Genomic DNA, 16,279 nt, shown 5'->3' on the forward strand with positions numbered 1-16,279 from the left:
TTATTTACACTGACTGCAAAAAGTTAAACACGGTTAAGGTTATATTGTGCAAATAAAAATGTAAACAACCGAAATAAAGCGTTGCCAAATCACGGACAGGTTACTAACAGCTGATTTACAACAGTCAAATTAATTTTTGTATTTAACTATTTTTTTTTTTAATTTTCAAAATTTCAACGATTAATGCCTCATATACTATTTATTTTTTAATTTTAGGAATTTTTATGGGTTTTGTATTTTAATTTATTGAAAATTTACTACTACAGTTGTTACGACTCAACTGGAGCGAAAGGACTTCCTTAAGTTACCATTTCTCATAAATATGATGATCGGTAATGTACTGTGCTTAGTTGGGTTTTACACATTATATCAATTTTTGAAAAAGGTAATCTAATTTTAATTAAATATTTTTTAAAAATTTAAGTAATTGTAAATTTATATAATTCACTTGTAATTTATTGGAGATAAATATGTGTCTTTTATTAAATACAAGCTACAATTATAAGGAGCATATAAATACACTAACTTAATTTTAATCATTTAAATAATAAAAATAATTTGTATTTTAAATGAAAAACTAATGTATATATTTTTTTTTATTTTTAATAGATTTTTGAAGATCAAGAACCTACGGTATCGAATAACAATGATGGATATTCAAGAAGAATACCAAGTGAGCCTGATAAAAAAGCATATTTTACGGCGTCACAGACTACAGTTGATTCATCGACGTCTTATTTTCAAAGCATTTACTCTGTAAGTTTATTAAACTTTTAAAAAATAATTTTATATTTTTCCGTAATCTATAATTAAAAAAATAAGGAGAATTTTATTTCCGGCGTATTTATATAATAAAATGAGTTTTTTTTTAAATTAAATTTAGGATCATTAGAAAGGTCGAAGCCTGAATTTGTGCCTTTTCAATGTTTCATATACTTTTCAACAATAGTTAATTTATTATAATACGTTTTCGAAGTAATTCTAAATAGAAACGAATATCGTGATAAACTTCAATTATTTATTTATTTATTTTGTTTTGTACATGTGAATGTAGTTAAGGAAGTCCTTTCGCTCCAGTTGAGTCGTAACAACTGTAGTAGTAAATTTTCAATAAATTAAAATACAAAACCCATAAAAATTCCTAAAATTAAAAAATAAATAGTATATGAGGCATTAATCGTTGAAATTTTGAAAATTAAAAAAAAAAATAGTTAAATACAAAAATTAATTTGACTGTTGTAAATCAGCTGTTAGTAACCTGTCCGTGATTTGGCAACGCTTTATTTCGGTTGTTTACATTTTTATTTGCACAATATAACCTTAACCGTGTTTAACTTTTTGCAGTCAGTGTAAATAAATAAATTAATTAAAAATGTTTAGTCACAAAACCATAACATTCTAATGTCTCATGGCAGGAATGCTAGTATTTTTTAATTATTGTTTTATTTTTCAATTATGAATTATGAAAATTTGTTAACAATAAATTAACTAATAAGTATGCATGAAAAACATAAGCGCGTTAAAGTTTAGTTTGAATTTATTGAATGGTCTGAAGCTCGCGCGCTACGCAACGTTGCCAAATCTTTTGACTTCATTTTATTGTAGGTAACTTGAGAATTTTTTGTGATTTTTAAATATTAATTTCTCAATAAATATCTCGGTAACTGATATATTTTATTGCAAAAAAAAGAAACCTGAATATTTCGAAAATCTGATTTTTAGTTTTTTTTTACTTCATCTAATCTATGACTGATAGTATAATTCGAGAAATGCTGCAAACGTCTGATTTTCTCGTAAGACTCTGAACAAATACTAACAGTTAAAAATTTTATTTTTTCAAAAATTTGTCCGGTAAAGTATAATTTAAACCTCACTATAAGATAAATAAGGACCTTAACTATTAGAAAAAAATTAAATTTACTCATAATCTAATATTTTTTATTTTACATTGGCGGCGAAAGGACCTCCTTAAGTAAGAAATTAATTTATATAATTAAGAGATTAAGGGCCAGCTTTTAAATCCGAGTTAAGATTTTATCCAGAATAAAATTATTGTTGCCAGTATATCTATATACATGAAGTATATAGATATATCCCGGGAAAAAATGATCAGGCCTGATCAGACATGAACAGACATGAGTCTTCAGGCCTGATCAGACATGAAAAATGACCATGTCTGATCAGGCATAAATTGACCTGATCAGGCCTGATCAGATATGGTCAGGTCTGAAAGCCCGTTGTTACTTTTAATTAATTATTTTGCTTAATTTTATGGATATAATACTTGATAGAGTCATACGAAATTCTTTATAATGAATTAAAATTAAAAAAATAAATGATTACATATAATTGTACGGCCGTAACACCAGCAGTCACCCATACAACTACTAACCACGCTCAATGCTGCTTAACTTTTGTGATATCCGTGCGCCTTGAAGTTCCCGCTTGCTGTACTGCTATATTATGTGGCAACAATTCTATGAAGTACATAACGTATCAAATAAGTTTATCATAAATATAATATAAAAATTGATTTTATAATATATTTTGATAGTCTTAATTTATTTATTTAACCGAATCTCATAACATCACATTTATTTAAATAATAAGATAAGTAATGATTTTAATATTAGGCAGGAGCAGAGCAGAGCAAAACATCCCATAGGAAATGTAACAAATTTTTTATTTCAAAATTATTTAAACGTAATGATAAAAATAATTTTGCACATTTTGTGATGTCCAAAAAAATTTTTTTCATCAAAGAAAAAATTTTTTCACATCTCTGACTATGCAAGTCTGATCAGATCTACTCGGAAAAAAATGATCAGACCTGACCATGCCTGTTTATGTATGATCAGGCCTGAAATTAGACCTGCTCATGCCTGTTCATGTATGATCAGGCCTGAAATTAGACATAGTCATGTCTGAAGTGTGAAATACGCTCAGGCCTGATCATGCCTGTTTATGTCTGTTCATGCCTGAAGTGTTATGCTAAGGACCAAATATGCTAAAAAAAAATTTTTTAATATGTTCAGTGTGTGTACATTAATTTCGATTGATAAATTTGTAAATTATCAATAAACGGTATATTTTATTATTTAATAAATAAAAGTATTTTGGTTATCATTAAAAACCTACCGTAGGGTAAATTCAATTAACTTTTCTAGGCATAGACAGGTATGAACAGGCCTGAGCGTATTTTACACTTCAGACATGAACAGGCATGGACAGGCCTGATCAGACATGAACAGACATAAGCGTATTTAACCCTTCAGACATGAACAAGTATGGACAGGCATGATGATGTCTAATTTCAGGCCTGATCATACATGAACAGGCATGGTCAGGTCTGATAATTTTTTCCCGGGATATTAGCATCGAATAAAATTTTATCTCGGATTGAAAAACTGGCTCTAAGAAAAATTTTGTAACAGGTATGTCTTTTATTGTGAATTGGTTTTGATATTTTTTCAGTGATAATCATTTATGATTTAAATAATTGAGAGAGTATTGAAAATTTTGTGACGAGGATATTATGACTTTAAAAGGAATTTCTATAGTTCAATTCGATTTCATCAAAAAAGTCTTGACAAGAATTTGTTCCTTTTCAGGTTTTATATATTTTTCAGTGATAGTCAATTTTTTAGGTCAATTTTTTAAGTTTTTGGAGGAGTTTTAAATAGTTTATTGGTTCTACAAAATTTGTTCCATCAAATTTGTCCATTAAATTATTTGTAATTGATTCTGTCACAACATTATTATTTTTAAAATTTATTTAAAATTAAGCCAAAGTTTTCTTTTTTCATTATCCGTAAATATCGACAGTGGCATAGTGACTGCTGGTTTCTAGTTTTTTAAATTAAGATATCAATTTATAATATTTTTTTTTGTCGATAGGTTTCAAGAAGAGAACCAACGGAGCCTGAGAGAAAAATATATTCTTCTCAATCACAAAATGGAACTCTAAAAAAAATTAATCCACCGAAGCCTGAAAAAAATCTAAGAATTAACCCGGTAAATTTATAAAAGCTATAAAAAAAAAGTATTTTTCAATCTTTTGTAATTTTTAAATTAAAATATCAATTAACTACATTTTTTTGTTCGATAGGTTTCAAGAAGAAAACAAACAGAGCCGGAAAGAAAAATATATTCTTCCGTACCAGGGAATTCTATCGTATCGAAAATAAATCCACCAATTTATAAAGAAGACGAAGGGCCAAAAGTTAATAATTTTTTAGCGTGGATGATAGACTTGACTACTGTCAAAAATGAATTATCACTTCGTAATATTCATAATAGATCAATGTGTCTATCACAAAAAGATTTTCTTAAAAATATCGATATGATACCAAATTTATCTGTTGACATTAAATACGATATAGTTCGTATATTACTTAAAAGTAGTCGACGTCAATTTAGTAATAAAAAATACAATAGTAATGATAATAACAACAAAGTACAAAAAAAATTTTTGGATATTTTTTATGAACAGTTGAAAGCAAAAATGGTTTTACTCGATAAATATTCTAAAAGATATGAATTAATTAAAATGTACGTTGTAAACACTCATTCTCGATATCATTACCAATATGAAATTCAAGTGAATTATATATTTGACGTATATAGATATGAAGATCGTAAAAAATTCAATAATAACATCGGTAACAAAAAATTGCTTTGGCACGGGACGAAAACTAATAATGTAATTTCTATTTTGCACAACGGGTTACAATTGAATCCTGATATTCCATCAGTTCATAGTACTCTTATGTTTGGTCGTGGGATCTATTTTACGAACAGCGTATCCAAAGCTGCTAATTATTGTGGTACTTGCAGTAGTACTCGAAATAAATATGGAGTTTTATTTCTGTGCGAAGTCGCTTTGGGCAAGATGAAGATATGTAATGAAGCTGAGCCTGATATAAGATTAACACATCATATGAACTCTGTGTATGCCATAGGACAATTAACATCGAATAGTAAATATGTTAAGACAATTTGTCCTGATGTCCAAGTACCCTGCGGCAAAATAATTGAAGAACCATCTAATAGAAACAATTTATTACGACACGATGAGTTTGTTGTTTATAATCAAGAGCAGATCAAAATCCGATATGTTGTATCTGTTAGCTTTAAGTATAATGCAAACCAATGAGTATTTTTTTTTTTCATTTTTTTATTTCTATTTGATTAAATAATCAAGCTTATATATAATAATATTTATTTGACAGTTTGTGATAATTTTAACCGAAAAATATCCTACTTTTGGTGATGGTACACGGAAAAAAGAAAAAGAGAAAATTTACATCACATAATATAACGTGGCGCTTCATATAGAAAAATGGAAAAATTACAGTTTCGGATTGTAATTTTCACAGATTTTGTAAAAATTACATTGTAAAATGTAAATTTTCCATTTAAAGCTGTGAAAATTAACATTCATAGTTGGAACTTATAAAAATGTTATTTCAAACTGCAATTAATTGAAAAATTTTTCTAGTTTCAAATTTGAAGCGACACTCATTACTATTTATAATGTAATTTTTTAATTTTTCTATTTTGTATGTAAAATCAACAGGCGACCGGTTTTGTAATTTCGCTGAAATACTTAATTAATAATAAGAAAAAATTGCGTCTATTAATGTTCATATTTTTTTCTATTCATTATTTCTTCTATTCAATTTCAATTGTAAATTTTTTGATTTTTTTTTTTTTTTTAATAAACTAGCTCTAGAAAATTATTTGTAAAAGATTGCATTTAGAATCTTTTAGAGCTCCTAATTATGAAATTTTTTAAATAAATTTTCCTTACTGTAGTTTATTGGTTAAGAAATTTTAAAAATTTTTAAATTTATCAGATATTTCTCAATTTCAATATCATTCATGTGGAATTTTTTTTATGATTATTTTCTAATAAAATTTTTAAATATCTAACTTGAGTGTAATAATTTTCGCTCAATTCATAATAAGAAGCATTGAAGATTAATACATGTTTTATTAAAAATTCATCAAGTATTGAGTCGTACATTTTTGGATTTTCCATAACACTAAAATTTACAGATATTTATTGATTATTTGGATATTTATAAAAACTAAATATTATGAAAAAACATTTTTAAAAAAATTTGACATTTATAAATTCAAAAGAATTACAAGTGCAATTTTTTTTTCTTGATATTTTTTCTTTAGAACCAATTTGTTATAAAAATATAAAAAATTTGTGAGATGTTTACTGATTTATGAAAATTAATTTAACAGATATTTGATAAACTTTAGAATTTTTTTAACTATTTTTAAAATAATTTGTCAATATTTATATTTTGTAACAGCAAAATTTTTCCCGCGCACATGGAAATAAACCTTAATTCACTAGAAGTTATTCCCATAAAGTCATTAAAAAATTTCATTCTGAACCCAAGCTTCAAGGATGATTAATTTAATAAGTTGCTAATATTATATATTTTCCAACGATTAATTAACTGACTCATTTTCATAAATATAATAATTATTATATTTAATACAGATTAAATCTTGATAAGGTAAATTCATTTATATAATTTTAAATTTTATTTAAAGGTTATGCTCAATAATTGTACCGGCTTATTGTAATCCATTTTTACATTAATAATCATTTATTTTTTCAATTATTTCATTTCTCTGTTATAAATTATTATTAAACATTAATTATTAATTTATTTTAACTTAACAAATTCTATAAGAAAAATTTGATCTCAAAATCAGCCGACACCTAGTCATTTTTTTTTTACTAAAATTAACAAATAACAATTGCATTGTTAATTTAAAAAATTTTTTTGATAATAACTTGTTGAAGAAGTATCAAAAATTATCAGCTGTCAAAATTAAGTATCAACGAAATTACCCACTAACATGATTTTTATTTTCTTCCTCAGATTCCAGTAACTAACGACAACTACAAAAATGAGCCTCGAAGAAAAAATAAACAATTATTTGGACTTTCGGCCCCATCCGGATACCAAAAACTCATATATCTACAGCAAAGATCAGAAAAAATACTCTATGCTTTTTATTCGCGATTCATCTGACGGACTAGTAGTTCATTACTACCGAGTCCAAGTACTCTTTAATGCGCAAACATACGACTTGATGTTGCAACGTGACTCAGGTACATTTGAAGCTCCAAACAATTTCAAGGAATTAAAAAGCCTAGGAGAAAAGTGCATCTCGATGTTCGACATTGAAGTTTCACTAGAGAAAGTTAACTTGAAATTTGCATGCCTGGAGGAGAGGTACTGCAAACACAAGCAACGATTACCAGTCAGATTTCTTCTAAAGATAATCTTCGACTTAGATATTATTGAAAAGGTCCTAGAATTTTATGATGTTGATTCGAGTAATTCTTTACTGCTAGGCGTTCCGCAGGGAGCGATTTTATCAGTAGCGACAAAGAGTAATCTAATTAAAACTTCGCTTCAAAAGAGTGTCTACAACCGGCTTGTAGACAGAAAAACCAACCAGGTCGTGAGCATGATTGAAATTTTTTATCAGCAATTGAAGACTAAAATCGACGTGCTGGATAAAAACACCGAAAGGTTCGAGTTAATCCGCAGTTGCATCCAGAACACTCATTCGGTGTATCACAGCCATTATGAAATCGAAGTCCGGGATGTTTTTGTAGTTAAGAGATTCGCCGACAGAGAAAAATTCAAACGGGACCTTGGGAACAAGAAATTACTCTGGCATGGAACGAGATCGAGCAACATCGCTTCCATTTTAAAGAATGGTTTTGAACTTAATCCACCTGTTGCAGGGAAAAGCGCGACCCCGATGTTCGGAACTGGGATCTATTTTACCAATGTAGTGTCGAAAGCTGCTAATTATTGCGATGCAGGCGATCAAACTCGGGTCCAGCGGGGAGTTCTTCTGCTGTGCGAAGTTGCTCTTGGTAACATGATGGTCTGTAACAGAGGCCAGAATTATTTGAAACTGCCGCAGGGAAAAGATTCAGTGTATGCCAAAGGACAACTGGCACCGCATAAAAATTACAAGCAGAAGATTTTGTATAATGTTGAATTCGCTTATGGGCCGCTTGTTGAAGTCCCACTTCGAAAAAGGACTAGTTTGAAGCATGATGAGTACGTTGTCTTTGATCCAACACAAGTTAAAATTAGATATCTTGTTTTGGTTAATTTTAAGTATAATTATTAATAATCGAGACACTTTTTGCAAGAATATTTTTATGGGCTATACTGAAAAATCAGCAGATATTTTTAGAGTTTTTTCAAGTTTTCAGTGGCAGGATTTATTTATTTATTTTTTTTTTCTTTTTAGAAGTGTCTCTTCACACGTAAAAAAATCCTGATAAATCCACGCTGCGTGAATGTAAAGGCCTTACATTCACGCAGCGTGGACTTAAGGCCCTTATATTCACGCGGAATGGATTTAAGGCCCTTATATTCGCGTGGCGTGGATTTATCAGGACTTTTTTTACGTACGAATAGACATCCTTTTTTTATAAAAAAAATCCTAAATAATTTTTAGATTAATGCTGATTTAATTTTTTTTTATAATTATTTGATAACTAGAAAAGTGATTATGATCAAAGATTTTTTGCTAGAATAATTTCTCAGAGAAATTATCATATGATATATATTGAAGAGATATAAAGTACTAAAGTATTTAGTAGTCAAATTTTTTTATTGAGCTTAATAATAGTTTTTCTTATTCTAGATTACTCTTATTAGAAAGATATGTTTTGTAATCCAGTGAAGAAAGAAATACAATATAATTGTACACTAAATATTTGTTAATAAAAAAACAAATGTATTTTTTTAATGTAAAGAATAATTCTATTTTTTAATAGGAATCTACGACAAACTTTGTACTGAAAATATATCATAATAAAATTATGCATTTCAGAATTTTATTGTTTAATTAATTATTTAATTATATTGTATTTAAATTTTTTGCAGAAAAGTTTTTAAATATCAAACTATATTTGAAAAAAAAAAATGAATATTTTCTAACAAGTATTTTATTAACAAATCCTAGTAGATAAAAAATACTTTAATTTGCTTAATTAAATTTTTTGCATAAATTCAAAATTTAATTAAAAAAAATTTTTTTTTCTCTGATGAATAGGTACATCGAAAATTAAAACATCATTACAATTATGTAAATTAAATTTATTTGATTTATCAATTTAATTAAAGTGAACCAAAGATAATTGTTTAGTTTTATGGCCACTTGGATAAAGAAAACAAAATTAAAATTCTTTAATATTTATTTTTCAAAAATTTAATGACCAACAAAAATTGTTAAAATGTGTCCAGATATCACTCTGGCGATTTTTGTGTTTAACATGTAAAAAAAAAAAAAACACTAGAAAAAAAAATAAATTTCAATTTTTTGATTTTTTAATTATTAAAAAAAAAAAATTTTTTTTCAATTGACATTTTTGAAAATTTTTTTTTCAATTATATTTTCTACATTTATAATTTTTATGGAACTAATTTTTTTTTATCAATTAATATTATTATTTCTTTATTTTACACCATGAAAATACTGTATTACGCAACATAAGAATGACTCCAAAGTAACTAGGTAGTAAAAAAAATCCCAAAAAAAATTATAAAAAAACCAAGAAAAACTTGCAGCTTTATGATTTATAAAGTGAACGAAAATCAATCAAATAAACAATCAAAAATTGACTTTTATTCACAATTGATAAATACATAAATAAATTTATCACATTAAATAAAACAATATTAATCTGAAGAATTCTTTATAAGGTAATTATTCAAGTTCTGTATACTTTGATGTACAGGTTATGGTATATATTACACCGGCACACAAAAAAAAAAAAGTTGTCTGTACTTGGGACGCGCCACATATATTCCCATGTAATTTGACCCGCTGAACCCGAATTTGAGGTCCGTTTGGCCCCTACACCCTAGGATTTTGAGAAAACTGTAAAAAACCGAAAAAAAACGGGAAAATTGGGGGTTTTGGTGATTGAAAAATTTTTTTAGATTCTAACTATGCATGATTTTCATGTATTTCGATCTGCTTTATACTTATCTGAAGTGTACTCAGACCAGCAGCCATTAAAAGTCTAAGTAAATCCCGAAAAACCCATGAAAATTGCGAAAAAACAAAAATTACCAATATTGTGATAAAAAAAAATGTATTGAGCTAAATATATGATGATTTTCATGTAGGTTTATCGACGACATATAAATCTCCAACTTTTATAACTCAGACGTCTCGAAAACATCAAACAAATGTGCAAAAAACCCCGAAAATTAGAAAAAAATCAAATGTAATATAATAAAAATCGAGTTATTATTCAAAATAAATAAAAAAAATCATATCATTCGATCTGTGGTGCATAAAAAAAAGTATTTCGTCCTAAGACTTAAAAATTAATTTTTTCGGAAAATATCATCAAAACCCTTTGGATTTGAATTTTAATTCGTTCTCCGCTTATATCTCACCCTTTATCTTCAAACGTCCTGCATAAAGGGTTTCTCTTTCGTTTCCTCTCTTCTTCGGGTAAATCTCTTCAGAGTCCAACAATGATCTGCCATCATATTTACATCCCACGTTCCTTGATATCGTTTTTCCATCACACTAATGTCTTGATGGAATCTCTCACCTTGCTCTTCACTAAAATCACCAAGATTTTCAGGAAAGTGTGAAAGATGAGAATGTAAATAGTGCAATTTTGTATTCATTAAGCAACCTAAAGTATTATAGTTGTATAACAACTCGTCAACTAAAGTTGCGTAGTTATCACTTTTCGTATTCCCTAAAAATTGCTGTGATACTTCCTTAAAACTTCCCCAAGCTGCTCTCTCAATCTCGTTCATCTCATATTCAAGATTAGCATCCTGGAATAGAGTCCGAATTTGGGGTCCATCAAAAATTCCTTTCTTTAATTTAGTGTCACTTATAGCTGGAAATTTTTCGCCCAAGTACTTAAAACAGTTTCCATCTTTATCCAGAGCTTTGACAAATTGCTTCATAAGGCCAAGCTTGATATGAAGTGGGGCAGCAAGTACTTGGAAGGATCAATTAGAGATTGTCGCGTAACATTGTGAGAACCAGGATTCAAATTTGTTCTTGTTGGCCATGCTGTTTGAATGTAATGATTCTTTCGGTCTCGGCTATCCCACAAACATAAGAAGCAGGGGTACTTTGTGAACCCTGATTGTTGGCCTAGCAATATTGTTGCAATTTTCAGATCACCACAAACCTTCCATTGATGTTCTGAATAGTTTATTTTATCTAATACAACCTGTAAATTGTCATAAGTCTCCTTTAGTTTAGTCGAATGAGCTACTGGAATCGGTGCCAATAAGTTTCCATTATGAAGAAGCACAGCTTTAAGACTTCGCCTAGAGGAGTCAATAAAAAGCCTCCATTCTTCGTCTTTGTAAGTGTTTGGCTTCAACTCATCGATCAGTCCTTTTACATCTGAACAGTACACAAATGAATTTTCGCTGTCTTTTGTAAAATACTTCCGGAACTCTTTTTCCCTATCACGATAAAAATAAGCTGTTGTATTTTTAGCTAATAAATTTTTTTTCCTTAAAGCTGAGGCTAAATGTTCAGCTTTTACCTTAGATAGTCCTAAGTCTCGTACAAGGTCATTCAATTCAAGTTGATCGAAGACTTCAGGGTCTTTACTTCTAGGAACACCACTCGGGATGTATTCTTCATCCTCAGAATGGATCTCTTCGGGTTCAGGATCGATTTCTTCAAAGTTATCTTCAACTTCCATCTCTTCATGTTCATTCACTGGTTCAGGAGCTGCAGGTTCTTCGACATTCAAAACTTTTTCTGCTGGCACAACTGATGTTACGTTGGCATATTGAATTTTATGTTTGGTTGTCGAAGAAAAACCTGAAACTTCCGTCGTGCAAAAATAACAGTTTTTGACTCGTTGGTGCAGACCAAATCACAGGTTTTGAAAATTTCAAGCACTGTTTACTTTTCGTCTGCTCCCAACGAGTAAGCATCGTGTGACACCGATTGCAAAGTGAATGTGGTACCCAAGTTGCTTCCCAGTTCGTAATCTGGATACCGAAGCAGGTTTCGTAGACATTTTTCAATTTGTTTGAAAAAGATCTACGACTTTTCGTTACTTCAAATTCTCCACATATGTAACAGAAGCAATTGGGGTATTTGTTCCCTATGTGAGAGGCTCTTGTCATATTAAACGCTTCAGAAGCCAAGTCACCCACTAATGAAGAGCTGCAGTCACTTGATGACGACGCCTGCGAGCCTGCTTTCTCACTCTGACCAGACGCCGATACTGGGATTCCGGGTCCCTGCATCGTAAAACACTTATTACTTGTGCCTGCCATGACGGCATTCAAGCCGTTAACCCAGGGACTATGCCAGACGGTCCTGTTGCCCGCCGTCACCACGTGGAGGTGCCCTGGTTACAGGCACAAGCATTTAAGCAAGAAATCGATTCTGAGCCCAAAAGTTCCTAGAAGTGAAAACCCTGAAACATCAGCTTAAAGAAAAAAAATTTATTAACTAAAAATACAACAGCTTATTTTTATCGTCATCGCGAAAAAACAATCTGATAACATTTTTAAAACGGCGAAAATTCATTAGTGGACTGTTCAGATGTAAGAAGTTTGATTGATGAGTTAAAGCCGAACACTTTCAGGACGAGGAGTGAAAGTTTTCATTGCTTTGTCTAAGCGAAGTCTCAAAGCACCGACTCCAGTAGCTCATTTGACCAAAAATCATTGAAAAGTTTGTGGTGATCTGAAAATTGCTACACTAGTTAAGCCAACAATCTGGTTCACAATATATCCCTTCTTGTATGTTTGTAGGATAGTCACGATCGGAAAATCTCCTACCCTAGAAAAGAACGGCCAATAAGGAAGAATTTGAATCATGGTTCTCACAACGTTATGCGAGAATCTCTCATTAATCACTTACAAGTACTTGCTGCCACCACTTTATATCAAGCTTGACCTTATGAAGCATTTTGTCAAAGCTCTCGATAAAAATGGCAACTGTGTTAAGTACTTGGACGAAAAATTTCCAGCTATAAGTGACAATAAATTGAAAGAAGGAATTTTTATGTACCCCAAATTCGGACTCAATTCCAGGATGCTAATCTTGAGTATGAGATGAACAAGATTGAGAGAGCAGCTTGGGAAGTTTTAAGGAAGTATCTCGAAATTTTTTAGGGAATGTGAATACAAAATTGCACTATTTACAATCTCATCTTTCACACTTTCCTGAAAATCTTGGTAATTTCAGTGAAGAAAGAGAAGAAACATTCCATCAAAACATGAGTGGATGTCAATATGATGGTAGATCATTGTTGGACTCTGAAGAGAGATTTACCCGAAGAAGAGAGGAAACGAAAGAAACCCTTTATGCAGGACGTTTGAAGATAAAGGGTGAGATATAAGCGGAGAACGAATTAAAATTCAAATCAAAGGGTTTTGATGATATTTTCCGAAAAATTAATTTTTAAGTCTTAAGACGAAATACTTTTTATGCACCACAGATCGAATGATATGATTTTTTTATTTATTTTGAATAATAACTCGATTTTATTATATTACATTTTGATTTTTTCCAATTTTCGGGGTTTTGCACATTTGTTTGATGTTTTCGAGACGTCTGAGTTATAAAAGTTGGAGATTTATATGTCGTCGATAAACCTACATGAAAATCATCATATATTTAGCTCAATACATTTTTTATCACAATATTGGGAATTTTTGTTTTTTCGCAATTTTCATGGGTTTTTCGGGATTTACTTAGACTTTTAATGGCTGCTGGTCTGAGTACACTTCAGATAAGTATAAAGCAGATCGAAATACATGAAAATCATGCATAGTTAGAATCTAAAAAAATTTTTCAATCACCAAAACCCCCAATTTTCCCGTTTTTTTTCGGTTTTTTACAGTTTTCTCAAAATCCTAGGGTGTAGGGGCCAAACGGACCTCAAATTCGGGTTCAGCGGGTCAAATTACATGGGAATATATGTGGCGCGTCCCAAGTACAGACAACTTTTTTTTTTTTGTGTGCCGGTGTTATTTATAATTATCTATTGGACATGTTTAAAAAAAATTATTTCTTTAATTTTTAGATGTGCCTCGAAATAAAAGCAATTAACGACTATCTTGATTGTTATCAAGATGAAAGCTTAAAATTTTCTACTATTTATGTAGATAAAAAAACCGGCAAAAAATATACAAGAACTTTTTTTAAAAATTTATCGGATGGAAAAAAATTTTACTATAGAGTACAATTATTATCAAAAAAAAACAATGAGTTTGTTCTCCAACGAGACTCTGGGACTTTAAATGTTCCCAATAATTTTAAAGAATTGAAGCAAAATTTACCATTTCATACATGTGTAAAAATTTTCAACATCTCAGTTTTTAGAAAAAATGTCGACTTGAAATTTTTTTGCTTGGAAAAAAGAGATGACAGATATAAGAAAAGATTGCCGGTGCGACACTTGCTGCGCAATATTCTGGATATGACAATTGTTAAAAAGGTATTGCAATTGTATAATATTGATAAGATAAAAATGAATTCGCTTCAAGGAATCAATGACAGTTCAGTTGAAGCTAAGTTTCAAATAATCGATTCCTTGCTAAAAAAGAATACCTATTGTCAATTGGTGAGCTGTAAAAATAATCAGGCGATAAGTCTTCTTGATGTGTTTTACAAGAAGTTGAATACCAAAATTGACGTTTTGGATAAAAGTACTGAAAGGTGGAAACTAATTGAAACCTGTGTGAAAAATACTCATTCAAATCATCACAATGATTATTCTATAAAAATTAATGAAATCTTTGTTGTAAAAAGGTGGGAAGACCGGAAAGGATTCTTGGGAAAGTTGGGAAACAAAAAACTTTTGTGGCACGGAACGAGAATAAGCAATGTAGCTTCAATTCTAGAAAAAGGTTTTGAACTTGATCCCAATATTGCTCATAAAGCTTTTAGTCTTATGTTTGGGAAAGGAATTTATTTCACAAACACGGTATCTAAAGCCGCTAATTATTGCGGCACGGGTACGGCAAGTCGAAACAAAATAGGAGTTTTATTTTTGGCTGAAGTAGCCTTAGGCAAAATGAAAGTGACGTTGGAAGCACTTCCTAACTTGACACAGTTGCCTGAAGGGCATCATTCTGTATTTGCAAAAGGTTTGCTGACTCCGCATAGGAATTTTAAGCAGAAAGTATTGTATAATGTTGAACTCGCTTATGGAGAGTTGCTTCAAATACCGAGTCGGAACTCACAATTGAAGCATGACGAGTTTGTGGTATATGATCCTAAACAAATTAAGATAAGGTACATGGTCTTGGTTGATTTTAAGTATAAGAAATGAAAATAATTTTTTTTTCTTGTCAATATTTTTGCACTCCCAAGTATCACAAATCTTTTTTTTTAATTTTTTGTTAAATTTAAGTTAACAATTATTAATTTTACTTTGTTTTTTTTTTGTGACACATTGGAGTTCTAAGAATTACTTTGATTTAAAGTAATTAGTTTTTAGTTATTGTAAAAGTTAGTTTTTAATAAAACTTTTTATAAATGTTATCAGTTCTTTAGTAACTGTTTACTAATAATTGGTTTGAAAAAATTTGAGATTAAGTTTATTGATTATGAATTTTTTAATTCGTTGATATAATTGTAATGTTTTATATTTTTAATGTACATCTTTCAGAGATGAATTAGTTTTTAAGAAATTTGAGATTTTTTTTATTTGAAAGAAAAATTTGTCAGAAGAAATAGAAGTGAAATTTTTTTATTAAACATTTTAATATATTTGAATTAAATTTAAACTATTCTTCTTTTTACATTAATTAAAGATCTTAAAGATTTTTTTTTTTTTTTTTTTTTTTTTATTTGAAACAATTTGTCAGAAAAAATTATTGAGAAAAAATAAAAATGAAATTTTTTGACTAAATGTTTGAATAAATTTGAGTTGAATTTCGAATTGTAAGTAATTATGAAAAAAAAAAAAATACTAGAAATATTTGAATAAAAATTAATTATTCATTTAGATTAAATTTAAAATATTAATATATCTTATGTTAATTAAAATTAATTCACGTTTTTAAATAGTTGAATGAATAAAGCTAGTTTTTAAATTGTAAAAAATCGATTTAATTAAAAAATAATTTTGAAGAAATGAACAATTTTTCAACAAGGAGTATTGATTAATGAAAGAATTTGAAAAAAGTAATAATGTAAAACATAATTAAAAAAAAGTAAACAATATAAGTATCTTAATTTTATGCTA

General features: G+C 29.2%; 3 protein-coding genes across 3 annotated transcripts; all 3 read left to right on the plus strand.

Annotated features, from left to right (window-relative positions):
• The first annotated feature begins 305 nt into the window (after positions 1–305).
• On the plus strand, positions 306–5,168 carry LOC123267462 (poly [ADP-ribose] polymerase 1-like). The gene is made up of 4 exons (XM_044732091.1): positions 306–385; positions 610–756; positions 3,898–4,014; positions 4,109–5,168. The coding sequence occupies exons 1-4, from the start codon at positions 323–325 to the stop codon at positions 5,153–5,155; spliced, it is 1,374 nt and encodes a 457-aa protein (XP_044588026.1). The 5' UTR covers positions 306–322; the 3' UTR covers positions 5,156–5,168.
• A 1,333-nt stretch (positions 5,169–6,501) lies between these two features.
• On the plus strand, positions 6,502–8,220 carry LOC123267369 (poly [ADP-ribose] polymerase-like). Its single transcript, XM_044731949.1, has 2 exons — positions 6,502–6,538; positions 6,910–8,220. The coding sequence occupies exon 2, from the start codon at positions 6,940–6,942 to the stop codon at positions 8,185–8,187; it is 1,248 nt and encodes a 415-aa protein (XP_044587884.1). The 5' UTR covers positions 6,502–6,538; positions 6,910–6,939; the 3' UTR covers positions 8,188–8,220.
• Positions 8,221–9,589: 1,369 nt separating this feature from the next.
• LOC123267230 (poly [ADP-ribose] polymerase-like) lies at positions 9,590–15,379 on the plus strand. The gene is made up of 2 exons (XM_044731783.1): positions 9,590–9,770; positions 14,111–15,379. Exon 2 carries the CDS (start codon positions 14,111–14,113, stop codon positions 15,359–15,361), a length of 1,251 nt encoding a protein of 416 aa, XP_044587718.1. The 5' UTR covers positions 9,590–9,770; the 3' UTR covers positions 15,362–15,379.
• Positions 15,380–16,279: the final 900 nt, after the last annotated feature.

This window comes from Cotesia glomerata, linkage group LG6 (genome assembly GCF_020080835.1).
Source record: "Cotesia glomerata isolate CgM1 linkage group LG6, MPM_Cglom_v2.3, whole genome shotgun sequence".
NCBI classification, from domain to species: domain Eukaryota; kingdom Metazoa; phylum Arthropoda; class Insecta; order Hymenoptera; family Braconidae; genus Cotesia; species Cotesia glomerata.

Coding starts and splice junctions, on each gene's coding strand:
- LOC123267462 (XM_044732091.1), top strand. CDS start 323: ATGATGATCGGTAATGTACTGTGCTTAGTTGGGTTTTACACATTATAT. Junction 386..609: donor TATATCAATTTTTGAAAAAG/GTAATCTAATTT, acceptor TATTTTTAATAG/ATTTTTGAAGATCAAGAACC. Junction 4,015..4,108: donor AAAATCTAAGAATTAACCCG/GTAAATTTATAA, acceptor TTTGTTCGATAG/GTTTCAAGAAGAAAACAAAC.
- LOC123267369 (XM_044731949.1), top strand. CDS start 6,940: ATGAGCCTCGAAGAAAAAATAAACAATTATTTGGACTTTCGGCCCCAT.
- LOC123267230 (XM_044731783.1), top strand. CDS start 14,111: ATGTGCCTCGAAATAAAAGCAATTAACGACTATCTTGATTGTTATCAA.